The 12,791-nt window shown below is 42.5% G+C and overlaps 1 protein-coding gene across 1 annotated transcript in view; it reads left to right on the plus strand.

Annotated features, from left to right (window-relative positions):
- Window positions 1–8,645: 8,645 nt before the first annotated feature.
- LOC139407678 (rho GTPase-activating protein 39-like) overlaps window positions 8,646–12,791 on the plus strand; it is a 148,924-nt gene continuing 144,778 nt past the window's right edge. Inside the window, exon 1 of the mRNA XM_071151524.1 lies at window positions 8,646–8,727. Within this exon, the coding sequence (XP_071007625.1) occupies window positions 8,717–8,727 (11 nt within the window). The 5' untranslated portion in view covers window positions 8,646–8,716. The remainder of the gene's footprint in view (window positions 8,728–12,791) is intronic.

Here is a 12,791-nt window from a genome sequence, read left to right on the forward strand (position 1 = left end):
TCTTGGGGACCTTCAATGCTGCAGACATTTTTTGGTACCCTTTCCCAGATCTGTGCCTCGACACAGTCCTGTCTCGGAGCGTTACGGACAATTCCTTCAACCTTATGGCTTGGTTTTTGCTCTGACATGCACTGTCAACTGTGGGACCTTAATTTGGACTCCAATCAAGTTGTAGAAACATCTCAAGGATGATCAATGGAAACAGAGTGCACCTGACCTCAATTTCGATTCTCATAGCAAAGGGTCTGAATAGTAATGTAAATAAGGTATTTCTGTCATTTAATAAATTTGCTATAAATCGCTTTTTCATTATGTGGTATTGTGTGTAGATTGATGAGTACTATTTTTTTTATTTAATCCATTTTTGAATAAGGCTGTAACATAAGAAAAGGTTGAAAAAGTCAAGGAGTCTGAATACTGTCTGAAAGCAGTGTATAAAATTGTTTTATTTTTGTTCAGTTGTTTTCTTGATTGTTTATTTCCTGCAGTAGTCAGCAACATCCCAGCTCACAGGGGATACAGGTGAGTGAAACCTCTTATTGTTTTTATTCATAACGATGACTCATTGTTGTGGTAATAATGCCAAGCAAATTATGTGCTGCAGGTGATTTAGAAATATTTTCTCACCTGCAGAGACAGATGTAGATGAAGGACACAACAGGGACATATTTGACATCAATAAAGGTTTGTAAAAACTTTATACATGATTGTGTGTATGGACAGTTTTTCTGTGTGCGGATTGTCTAACGCTACACTCTTAGAAAAAAGGTGCTATCTGGAACCTAACAGGGTTCTTTGGCTGTCTCCATATAAGAACGCTTTGAAGAATCCTTTATGGTTCCAGGTAGAACTTGTTTGGTTCCAGGTAGATCCCTTTTGTGTTCCATCTTGTACTCTTTCTACAGAGGGTTTTACATGGAACCTAAAAGGGTTTTACCCAGAACAAAAAAGGGTTCTATCTGAAACGAAAAAGGGTTCTCCAATGGGAACAGCTGAAGAACCTCTTTGGAAAACTTTTTTTCTAAGAGTGTAGTGAGTTCAATTGCAGAGGCAGGGTTGGACTTGTTGGAGGGTGAGTTTGACAGGTCATCTTTACTTTTACTTGAAGAATGATATGGATTGCATATAGCCCCACTAATAATATCTGGTCACCAGTCATAACGAAGGGTGTTGTGTCTGTCACACCCTGATCTGTTTTACCTGTCTTTGTGCTTGTCTCCACCCCCTCCAGGTGTCACCCATCTTCCCCATTATCCCCAGTGTATTTATACCTGTGTTCTCTGTTTGTCTGTTGCCAGTTCATTTTGTTTGTCAAGGCTACCAGCAGTTTCCCATTGTGGCGGTGTTTGTCTAGTTCCTGTTTTCCTGGTTTTGACCATTCTGCCTGCCCTGAGCCTGCCTGCCGTTATCCGATTAAGAGTGTTTGGTTATCTCTGTTTAGACTGACAGCAGAAACACCATTCTAGGATAGCAGTATCACTGGCCTCAGACAGTACCCTCCTACCTGGAGGAGAGCCTGGGTGAGAATTAGTGCGCTTTAAGAAATTTAAATCATTGTTACAAACCATTTTTTAAATGTACTATTTATCTGTCTCCCTGTGTGTGTGTGTGTAGACATACTGTAAAGGGCGTGATTCTGAAAGCCTTAGAGCAGTCCAGACTGAAGACCTGCATCAACTACCTACCACGGCATCAGGTGAGATCACACACACACACACACACACACACACACACACACACACACATATCCCAGTGTCAGGAGCCAACACATTTTCTAACAATTATAATTTTTTTCTGTTTATTCTTCAACACTTATCACCCCATTGTCCATCCCTCTCTTTCTCTCATTCTTGTTATCTCTTTCTTTCTCTCTCTCTCCTTCTCCTCAGTAGGTAACCGGCAGGTGTGGAAGGTTGTCCATTGGCTGTAACTGTGACCGTCTCGCAACGGTTGAACATCGAAGAAGGTAGCAATCAATCAACAAATCAATAGTAAATCAACCATAGCACTGTGCCTTCAGAGAGAATTCATATCCCTTGACTTATTTCACATTTTGTTGTTACAGCCTGAATTAGAAATAGATTCAATTGATTATTTTTCTCATCCATCTACACACAATACCCTATAATGACAAAGTGAAAACGTGTTTTTGGAAATTTTGCAAATGTATTGAAAAAAAAATAGAGAAATCTACAATCTAATTTACATAAGTATTCACACCCCTGAGTCAATACTTTGTAGAAACACCTTTGGCAGTGATTACAGCTGTGAGTATTTCTGGGTTAGTCTCTAAGATCATTCCACACCTGGATTGTGCAACATTTGCCATTTATTCTTGTCAATATTCCTCAAGCTCTGTCAATTTTGTTGTTGATCATTGCTAGACAACCATTTTCAGGTCTTGTGATTTTCATGTAGATTTAAGTCAGAACTGTAACTTGCCCACTCAGGAACATTCACTGTCTTCTTGGTCAGCAATTCCAGTGTAGATTTGGCCTTGTGTTTTAGGTTGTTGACCTGCTGAAAAGTGAATTCATCTCCTAGTGTCTGGTGGAAAGCAAACTCAAACAGGGTTTCCTCTAGGATTTTTCCTGTTTTTAGCTCTTTCTTTTATCCTGAAACTCCCCACTCCTACAAGCATACCCATAACATGAAGCAACCACCACTATGCTTGAAAATATGTAGAGTGGTACTCCGTAATGTGTTGTATTTGCCCCAAATATAACACTTTGTATTCAGGACAAAGTTAATTGCTTTTGTGAAATGTGTTGTAATATTACTTTAGTGCCTTGTTGCAAACAGGATGCATGTTTCGGAATATTTTTTTCTGTACAGGCTTCCTCCTTTTCACTCTGTCATTTAGGTTAGTATTGTGGAGTAACTACAATGTTATTGATCCATCCTCTGTTTTCTCCTATCACAGCCATTAAACTCTGTAAATGTTTTAAAGTCACCATTGGCCTCATTATAAGGGTTGCGTGTTGGTGGCCGGGAAGTCAGGCGCTGGTCCTGGCAATGAGACCTCAGAAACCTACCCACATCCTGGTTAACTCTCTCCACCTGCCGTTACCCTAGGGGTGAAAACCTGAGGTAAGGCTGACCGAGACCCCCAGAAGTTCCATGAACGCCTTCCAGACCCTTGACGTGAACTGGGGACCCCGATCAGACACGATATGCTCAGGCACCCCGTAGTGCCGGAAGACGTGTGTAAACAGGGCCTCCGCAGTTTGTAGAGCCGTAGGGAGACCGGGCAAAGGGAGGAGACGACAATCCACAACGACCAGGATCATGGTGTTACCCTGTGAAGGTCTAAGATCGGTTAGGAAATCCACCGACAGGTGCGACCATGGCCGTTGTGGAACAGGTAAGGGTTGTAGCTTACCTCTGGGCAGGTGTCTAGGAGCCTTGCACTGAGCGCACACCGAGCAGGAGGAAACATAAAAACCCTCACGTCCTTAGCTAAAGTGGGCCACCAGTACTTCCCACTAAGACAGCACACCGTCCGACCGATCCCAGGATGACCAGAGGAGGGTGACATGAGGGCCCAATAGATCAGCCGGTTGGGGACAGCAGAAGGAACGTACAGACGCCCAGCTGGACACTGAGGGGGAGCAGGCTATGTGTTGCCCGCTCAATGTCAGCGTCCAGCTCCCACACTACCGGCGCCACCAAACAAGAGGCAGGAAGTATGGGAGTGGGATCCATGGGCCGCTCCTCTGTGTCATACAGACGAGACAATGTGTCTGCCTTAACGTTCTGTGAGCCTGGTCTGTAAGAAAGGGTTAACACAAAACGGGTGAAAAACATGGCCCACCTTTGCCTGGCGAGGGTTCAGTCTCCTCGCCGCCCAGATGTACTCCAGATTGCGGTGGTCAGTCCAGATGAGAAAAGGGGTTCTAGCCCCCTCAAGCCAATGTCTCCACGCCTTCCGGGCCTTGACGACAGCCAACAACTCCCGGTCACCCACGTCATAGTTTCACTCCGCCGGGCTGACCTTCTTCGAGAAGAAGGCACAAGGGCAGAGCTTCGGTGGAGTACCCGAGCGCTGAGAGAGCACAGCTCCTATCCCAGCCTCGGACGCGTCCAGCTCCACTATGAACGCCAAAGAGGGATCCGGATGGGCCAGCACAGGAGTCGAGGTAAACAAAGCCCTCAGGTGACTGAAAGCCCTGTCCATCTCAGCTGTCCACTGCAAGCCCCCCTTCAGCAGTGAAGTAATGGGAGCCGCTACCTGACCAAAACCACGGATAAACCTCCGGTAGTAGTTGGCAAACCCTAAGAATCGCTGCACCTCCTCAACCGTGGTGTTAGTCGGCCAATTATGCACGGCTGCAATGCGGTCACTCTCCATCTCCACCCCTGATGTGGAAATGCGATACCCTAGGAAGGAGACGGACTGTTGGAAGAACAGGCATTTCTCAGCCTTGACGTACAGGTCATGCTCCAACAGGCGACCAAGCACTTTGCGCACCAGGGACACATGCATGTAGCGGAGTATATCAAATTGTCATCAATATACACCACTACACCCTGCCCGTGCAGGTCCCTGCAAATCTCGTCTACAAAAGCTTGGAAGACTGATGGCGCATTCATCAACCTGTACGGCATGACGAGGTACTCATAGTGCCCAGAGGTGGTACTGAAAGCCGTCTTCCAAACACACCAGATTGTAAGCGCTCCTGAGATCTTGTTTGGTGAAGAAGCGCGCCCCGTGCATTGACTCTATCATTGTGGCTATGAGCGGTAGCGGGTAACTATACCTCACCGTGAACTGATAGTCAATACACGGATGCAGACCTCCCTCCTTCACAAAAAAGAAACTTGAGGAGACGGGTGAAGTGGAGGACCGAATATACCCCTGACGCAGGGATTCGGAGACATATGTTTCCATAGCCTCCATTGGCGCCTGTGAGAGAGGATACATGTGACTCCTGGGAAGTGCAGCGTCTACCAGGAGATCTATCGCACAATCGCCCCGTCAATGAGGTGGTAATTGAGTCACCTTCTTTTTAGAGAAGGCGAGAGCCAAATCGGCATATTCAGGCAGAATGTGCACGGTGGAGACCTGGTCTGGACTCTCCACCATAGTAGCACCAACGGAAACCCCTAAACACCTACCTGAGCACTCTCGCGACCACCCCGTGAGAGTCCTCTGTGGCCAAGAAAGAGTGGGGTTATGACAAGCTAACCAGGGTAGGCCCAGCACCACGGGAAACGCAGGAGAGTCAATAAGGAAAATACTAATTTTCTCCTCGTGACTCCTCTGCGTCGCCATGCCCAAAGAAGCGGTGACCTCCCTAATTAACCCTGACCCTAATGGTCAACTATATAAGGCGTGAATGGTGAAGGGCACAACCACGGGAACAATGGGGGTCCCTAAACTATGAGCTAACGCTTTATCAATGAAATTCCCAGCCGTGCCCGAATCTACGAGTGCCTTATGCTGGGAATGCGGGGAAAACTCAGGAAAAGTGACAGACACAAACATATGTGCAACAGAGGACTCTGGGTGAGAATGGTGCCAGCTCACCTGGGGTGACGCCAGAGCGCCCTGCCTGCTGCCTCGATTCCCAGAGGAACCAACCCGGCACCGACGAGCAGTGTGGGTAAAAACCTGACGCACATCAACACTAAATAGCACATTATACAAACAAAACAATCTCCGACAAGGACATGGGAAACAGAAGGTTAAATACACAACATGTAAATGATGGGATTGGAACCAGGTGTGAAGAAAGACAAGGCAAAACCAATGGAAAATGAAAAATGGAACAGTGATGGCTAGAAGGTCGGTGACTTCGACCACCAAACACTACCCGAACAAGCAGAGGGACTGACTTCATTGTGAAATCCCTGAGTGGTTTCCTTTCTCTTCGGCAACTGAGTTAGGAAGGACGCCTGTATCTTTGTAGTGACTGTGTGTACTGATACACCATACAAAGTGTAATTAATAACTTCACCAGCTCTAAGGGTTATTCAATGTCTGCTTTATTTATTAATTATTTGTATTACCAATAGGGGCCCTTTGTGAGGCATTTTAAAATCTCCTTGGTGTTTGTGGTTGAATCTGTGTTTGAAATTCACTGCTCGACTGGGGGACCTTACAGATTATTGTATGTGGGGTATACAGATTATTGTGTGTGGGGTATAGAGATGAGGTAGTCATTCAAAAATCATGTTAAACACTAATGCACACAGTGAGTCCATAAAATGTATTATGTGACCTTTTTAAGCACATTTTTACTCCTGAACTTATGCCATAACAAAAGGGTGGAATACTTATTGACTCAAGACATTTCAGCTTTCAAGACAGTTCAGCTTTCATTTGTAATTAATTTGTAAACATTTTGAAAAACATTCTACTTTGACATTATGGGGATTTTGCACTGTAATATCACCACCATGTTTTAGTTTATTGTATGTTGAAGATTATTTTCTTATAGTCTAACTGTCTGTATTAATCTGAGTGTGTCACAAACTAAATGTACTTTTTAAATCAATTTCATGGACTTAACAGTATTATTTACGTTTTTAGGCAAAGACAACTTCCTCGTCCAAGGAGAGTCAGTGTCTAGTGCTCTGAACGTGCCCTACGACTATGGCTCTGTGAGGCACTACAGTTAAATAGCCTTCAACATCGACTCAGAGACCTCCATCATTACTAAAATACCAACCTTCATGGATGAGATTGCCCAGTTCAGCGACAGTGACCTTCTGAAGCGCAACATGATTATAGACAGTATCTCTGTGTGGAGATACACAGTATCTCTGTGTGGAGATATCAATCAGTCAGATGATCAATCATTTATTCAATCCACTCAGGGGTCATAGTCAGACTCACCTTTGGTTAGTGATTTTACTTTACTTGTACTAATCAGGTTATCTAATAAAGGAGATAAGATAAGTTTTGTCCAGCAAGTTAATATTATAGATTATTTACTGAGCAGTTATGTGAACAGTTTTATATATATCATAATGATTTTCACCATTTATAAAGAAAATGCTGACTTCCCCTCTCTTTCACCCCCTCTATCTCTCTCTCTGTCTACAGCAACATCCTTAACGTCCCTGGACTTGTGCGGATTTGAGAAGGAGAATATCTGTGGGATGATTCAGGATCCTGGCGAGAAGGCTCAGTGGAAACACAGACAGTGTGGTTGGAGGACCCAACACTGACTACAATGAAATGGGCCAATGTGAAGGCAAGAAACCTGGTCTCAGAGTATTTCGTATTATTCTGTACCTAAATCCGAGACACTCCATTTAATATGATATTTTGTCATGTCAAATTTTGATTAGGGTAGGTTACTTTCTAAAAATAATCTGTTACAGTTATTAGTTACCGGTACCTATCAAAAATTGTAATCAGTAATATTTGGATTACGTTCTGATTACTTTTGAATTACTTTCCCCTTAAGAGACATTAGAAGAAGACAAATGATCCATCAAACGCATTTGGTTGTCTCTGACTGGTGGTCACTCACAGGTGGAACAAACTTAAAATAGCAAAAAATTTTCAATGCTGAGTTGAATGTTATTGAGAAAACAGAAATGTGTCAATGTATTTTTTCTGCAAACATAATTTCTGAATTTTATAAAGAATTCAAGAAGTAATCATCTAGTTTTTGAAAGTACTAGTAATCTGATTACAATATTTTTGCTGGTAATGTAACTGATTACAGTTACAGTTTTTTGTAATCAGAGTACATGTAATCAGTTACTCCCCAACTCTGATTATGAGACATAAAGAGCACTGGTGAGAAGCAAATTGCACTTGGCAATCAGGACTGTGGAGTTGGCTGTAACCCACATGAGCACTAGAGAGCGCTGCTTTCACACTCTTCGGGCTCCAGACACAGGTGCCCATCATTAGCACCCATTGATTGGTATTGTTAGCACTCCAGCCCACAGCTGAGCACTCTGTCTCTAACACCCTCAGAGCTGAGAACAACTTCATGTAGTATATAAAATTGAGGTACCCCCGGGGCCCTCACCAATCAAACTTCCAACCATCCAGAAGGGGGGAAATATTATTTCAGATAGGAAGTCTAACTTTCTAGAGACCTCCAAATTATCTTTCAAAATTGTGAACGTGGTCTTCAGTGGGAAAGTCGACCTAATAGTCAGCCATTTTTCTTTATTTAACTCGGGAAGTCAGTCAAGAACAAATATTCACAATGACGGCCTACGAACAGTGGGTTAACTGTCTTGTTCAGGAGCAGAAAGACCGATTTTTACCTTGTCAGCTCGGGGATTCGATCTAGCAACCTTTATGGTTAAGCCCAAACGCTTTAACCACTAGGCTACTTGCAGTAGTCGGCCTATGGATGAAAGTTAAATGAATGAATTTTGTATTTTGTTGGGAGGGGTTTTACTTGAACACTATAGCTGACAAGAGGTCTCGACCTTTATGGCACAGATGTTGTTGGGGTTTGTTGTTGGTGCATTCTAATATGAATTTCTATGCTCGGGATCATGGCGTTACTGTGCTGCTATGGAAATGCAGTTCGTGCGCTCTATGTTGAAACTGCGTGACGTCAGGTCAGTGACGGAGAAGCCGGGATGCAAGCAATTCGTTGTAGGAGAGAGTGCGTGCATGATATTCTATCCAGGAGAGTGCGACCAGTTCGCTGACTGCGGCGACAGCGATTTCGGCAACATGGGTAACGTTGTGGGGATTATTACTAACGGAATTTAATTGGGAGCGACCGGAAAAATGGCAGAGAGGTAAGGCAAACTATTTATATTCAAACATCGCTGGTGTATCCAAGGAAATGTATTTCGTAGCGATGCTTCTTCGTTGGCGAGTTTAGCCAGGATAGCTGGTAGTTTTTCTTCGCTAGCTAACGTTACCGGGCAATGATTTGAGCTATCTTGCCTCTCGGTCAGTTTATTCGTTTATGTGGTAACTTAATGTTACTCCCGTTGTCATCTTTACCGGGTAACTCGATGACTTTTTCTGTCAATCCCTTCGGTGTGTGTAACTCAAGATCCAGCGGCACGAGCAGCATCTGTTTCTGTGTGAGGGTGTTGCATCCCTGTGATTGAATGCACCTGTCTTTTCCCTCAGCCTTGAATCTCATCTGGCAACACAAGCACCTACAGGCTGTTTTGACTTTGATATGCTTTATCTGAAACCATAGCTAGTGAAAATTGTGTTATTACGCATTTATGGGTTTGTTATTACACCGATATGATGGGTATTTATGCAGGGCTAGCTATCCAAATCTCAGCATTTCGATGTCTAGTCAGCCACCCCGAGACGTGATGGAGGCAGCACCGTGGTAAAATGTGTTTTATATTGGATATTCGGTGGTTATTCGGTTTTATCTTGTCAAACGCTATTGAACCAAGCATGCCATGACTATGCACATATGTATAATCTGAAGAAGGGGTGGATGGAGAACAAGCCACACCTTTGAAATCCCAAATCTGTTTTAATTTTCAACAACGCTTGCTATGACTATGGAAATGATATAATCGGAAGAATCCTGATCATCCTATGCTTTGTTGTTTAAGAAATATTGAATTCCCTCCCCCCCAAATACAAATTCTACAGAAAAAAGGACATGGACTTAGCTTCATCCTCCCCTGATTCAGAATTGACAGTGCTTTCTTTTCCACATTTGTTTTGCATTACAGCTTGAATTTAAATTGGGTTGAATAGAGATTTTCTTGTCACTGGCCTACACACAATACCCCATAATCAAAGTGGAAAAAGTGGAATGGAATTAAAGTCAGTGGAATTATATATAAAGTACCAGTCAAACGTTTGGATGCACCTACTCATTCAAGGGGTTTTCTTAAATTTTTTAAACTATTTTCTACATTGTAGAATAATAGTGAAGATTTCACAACTATGAAAGAACATATGGAATCATGTAGTAACCGAAGAAGTATTTAACAAATCAAAATATATTTTAGAGTCTTCAAAGTAGCCACCCTTTGCCTTGAAGACAGCTTTGCACACTCTTGGCATTCTCTCAACCAGCTTCACCTGGAATGCTTTTCCAACAGTCTTCCAACAGGCTTTTCCAACAGTCAGAGTTCCCACATATGCTGAGCACTTGTTGGCTGCTTTTCTTTCACTCTGTGGTCCACCTCATCCCAAACCATCTCAATTAGGTTGCGTGATTGTGGAGGCCAGGTGATCTGATGCAGCACTCCATCACTCTCCTTCTTGGTCAAATAGCCCTTACATAGCCTGGAGGTGTGTTGGGTCATTGTCCTGTTGAAAAACAAATGATAGTCATACTAAGCACAAACCAGATGGGATGGCATGTCACTGCAGATTACCATGATAGCCATGCTGGTCAAGTGTGCCTTGAATTCTAAATAAATCACAAACAGTGTCACCAGCAAAGCACCCCCAAACCATCACACCTACTCCCCCATGCTTCACGGTGGGAACTACACATGCGAAGATCATCTGTTCACCTACCTAAAAATCTCAAATTTGGACTCATCAGACCAAAGGACACATTTCCACATTTCCACCAGAACGTGACAATTTACCAGTCCAAAACGGTGACATTGTTCCTCTTCTGCAGGCACCGTTACAGATTATACACAGTGGCTACAACGGTGTCCTCTCCGTTCAAAAAATATTCCTCCACTTGGGAATCGCAAAATTAAGTGAGTCCTACAACAATCTCGGTCTCACTTTTCCGATCAATTTCTTCTAAAATTGTGTGTACATCTGTATATCTAGACTTAGATTTAGCTTTCCCTGACTTAGTCGCCACACTGATTGATATATAAACAGCTGAATCTGCGCGATTACCAAAACAACGCTGTGCGTAAAATGCGTAGCTCCTTCCGGAATAAAACTTCAATAGCAAATGACTCTTTTTGCCGGAGTTTACGACATGGGTTGGTCTTCCAACACACAATCATAATTTGCAAATAAATTCATTAAAAATCCTACAATGTGATTTTCTTGTTTTTTTTCTTCTCATTTTGGCTGTCATAGTTGAAGTGTACCTATTATGACAATTACAGGCCTCTCTCATCTTTTTAAGTAGGAGAACTTGTACAATTGGTGGCTGACTAAATACTTTTTTGCCCCACTGTATATGTGATGGAAGAATGCACTGTGCATGAAGAGGGTTGCAATTCTATGGAATTAGGGGTAGTTTAACCAAAATATGCCACAAGACCTAGAATTGCCTTATGTGTATCCCACAAAAAAGGTTCACTGTTTTAAGCTAACTTATTTGCTGAATTTAAGCAAAATTCCCCAAATTCCCGGGCTTAACTTCTCATGGAAAATTTCCCGGAAATTTTCCAACCCTTTGCAACCCTAACTGTCATTTCTCTTTGCTTATTTGAGCTGTTCTTGCCATAATATGAACTTGGTCTTTTTCCAAATAGGGCTATCTTCTGTATACCACCCCTACCTTGTTACAACACAACTGATTGGCTCAATCGCATTAAGAAGCAAAGAAATTCAACAAATGAACTTTTAACAGCTGTCATCAAGGCAAAGGGTGGCTACTTTGAAGAATCTCAAGTATAAAATATATTTAAATTTGTTAAAATTTTTAGGGGTTACTACATGATTCCATATGTGTTATTTGATAGTTTTGAAGTCTTCACTATTATTCTACAATGTAGAGAATAGTTTAAATAAAGAAACTCTTGAATGAGTAGTGTTGTCCAAACTTTGACTGGTACTGTATATATATTTTACAAATTACACAGAATAAAACAATAAATGCAGCATGTGAAGTGCTTGTCATATGTTTCATGAGCTGAAATAAAAGATCCCAGAAATGTTCTATATGCACAGAAAACATATTTCTCTAAAATGTGCACACATTTGTTTTCATCTCTTATAGTGAACAGTTATCCTTTGTCAAGATAATCCATCCACCTTGAATGTTTGACATATCAGGATCTGGTTAAATAGCATGATCATTACACTGGTGCACCTTGTGCTGGGGACAATAAAATGCCACTAAAATGTGCTGATTTGTAATGCAACACAATGCTACAGATGTCTCAGGTTTTGAGGGAGCGTGCAATTGACATGCTGATTGCAGGAATGTCCACCAAAGCTGTTGCCAGAGAATTTAATGTTAATTTCTCTACCATAAGCCGCACTTCAATGTCGTTTTAGAGAATTTGGCAGTACGTCCAAATGGCCTAATAACTGCAGACCACGTGTAATCACGCCAGCCAGGACTTCCACATGTGGCTTCTTCACCTGCGGGATTGTCTGGGACCAGCCACCTGGACAGCTGAATGAAACTGAGGAGTATTTCTGTCTGTAATAAAGCCCTTTTGTGGAGAAAAACTCATTCTGATTGGCTGAGCCTGGCTTTCAAGTGGGTGGGCCTATGCCCACCCATGCCCACCCATGGCTGTGTGCTCCTGCCCAGTCATGTGAAATCCATAGATTAGGGTCTAATTAATTTATTTCAATTGACTGATTTCCTTATATGAACTGTATCTCAGCAAAATCTTTGAAATTGTTGCATGTTGGCATTTAGATTTCTGTTCAGTGTAATAAAAAATGAAATGTCTTGCGTCAATAGGTATTCAACCCCTTTCATATGCCAAGCCTAAATAAGTTCAGCAGTAAAAAGTTGCTTAACAAGTCACATAATAAGTTGCATCTACTCACTCTGTGTGCAATAATAGTGTTTAACATGATTTTTTAATGACTACCTCATGTCTGTACTGCACACATAAAATTATCTCTAAATCGAGCAGTGAATTTCAAACACAGATTCAACCACAAAGACCAGGGAGGTTTTCCAATGCCTCACAAAGAAGGGCACCTGTTG

This window comes from Oncorhynchus clarkii, chromosome 4 (genome assembly GCF_045791955.1).
Source record: "Oncorhynchus clarkii lewisi isolate Uvic-CL-2024 chromosome 4, UVic_Ocla_1.0, whole genome shotgun sequence".
NCBI lineage: Eukaryota > Metazoa > Chordata > Actinopteri > Salmoniformes > Salmonidae > Oncorhynchus > Oncorhynchus clarkii.